Here is a 1132-nt window from a genome sequence, read left to right as displayed (position 1 = left end):
ATCTGGAGGCGGATGGCTCGGGCGTGGTCGCCGAGCCTGTTGGCCACCTTGAGCTGCAGCTGGATGAACTTGGTCGGGTCGAGGCTCAGGGCATCCTGGAGGAGCCAAGACACAAACAGTGTCAGCAGAGAGAAAAGAGAGAGGAAAAGAAGAAGGAGAAAAGCAAAAGTAAAGGTACTCGGATCTCCTTGATGAGGTTGCTCTCTAGTTTGGTGGCGTGCGCCTTGTCGTAGACGGCGTCCAGCATCGGCCTCTCCATGAAGAACAGGGCCACGCGAGCATCCTGACGCGCCGACACACGCACTGATCAGTATGCATACCAAATCGGCGCACACAACGACACACGGCACACACCGCACACGCAGGTACCATGTCGTTTTCGTAGATGGACTTGCCCAGGGCTTCGGCCCGCGCAACGTCCTCGGCCAGGAAGGCGAAGGGGCGGGCGAGCGCCACCGCGAGCTCGAGATCGTCCAAGACCGACTGCAGCACGCATCGATGCCTCCAGTTAGTTGTGTGCCGTGTGTGCGGTGTGTGCGGCGATGCGCGCGGTACCGATTCGAGTGCACTCTGGAGGGCGAGCTTGGCGGTGGTGGCCTGCTTGAGGAGCTTCTCGGCTTCGACCACCTCGGGCGCGTCGCTCAGCTGCATGGCGATGGCCTGCTGGATGCCGTAGGCCATCGCCTCCAGGTCGAACGTCTGCGTCGCCTCCACCAGCTTCCCGATGATTTCCTTCGACGCCGCCTTCGTCGCCACCTGCAGACAACAATCAAACGCGCTTGCTTAGTTATGGGCTATGTGTGCGGTCGTGTGTCGTGTCGTGTGTGTGTGTGTTGCGCACTTCTTCGTTGGCGTGGCTGATCTCGTCGCTGTTGTAGGGCATGCTGGCGGCCTTCATCAGCACCGCCTTCACGGCTTCCCAGTCCTCGCTCAGAAGCGCTTTACGCAGGTCGACCAGCAGCTGGCCTGTGTGGTCATACCACCATACCATGCATTATTCAGTCGACAGTAATGGTACACGTGTGTCATGCGCATATCGCGCGCGTGTCGTGTCGAGCGCGTGTGCGGTGGTGTCGTGTACCTTCGGTCAGTCGCTTCTTGCCGGCCGCCGTGCGGACGCCGAAGGCGTTGG

The 1132-nt window shown here is 60.6% G+C and overlaps 1 protein-coding gene across 1 annotated transcript; it reads right to left on the bottom strand.

Annotated features, from left to right (window-relative positions):
- Positions 1-50: 50 nt before the first annotated feature.
- Positions 51-898, bottom strand: ACA1_354920 (high molecular weight form of myosin1, putative; the record flags this gene model as incomplete). Its single annotated transcript, XM_004336315.1, has 5 exons — positions 51-95; positions 179-283; positions 370-483; positions 556-756; positions 842-898. Coding segments are annotated over 5 exons (522 nt in total), but the record flags the coding sequence as incomplete, so codon positions are not given.
- Between the last annotated feature and the right edge of the window lie 234 nt (positions 899-1132).

Source organism: Acanthamoeba castellanii, assembly GCF_000313135.1.
Source record: "Acanthamoeba castellanii str. Neff unplaced genomic scaffold scf7180000084727, whole genome shotgun sequence".
NCBI lineage: Eukaryota > Discosea > Longamoebia > Acanthamoebidae > Acanthamoeba > Acanthamoeba castellanii.
The sequence above is the reverse complement of the archived record's forward strand: the minus strand, read 5'-3'. Positions and strand labels throughout refer to the sequence as shown.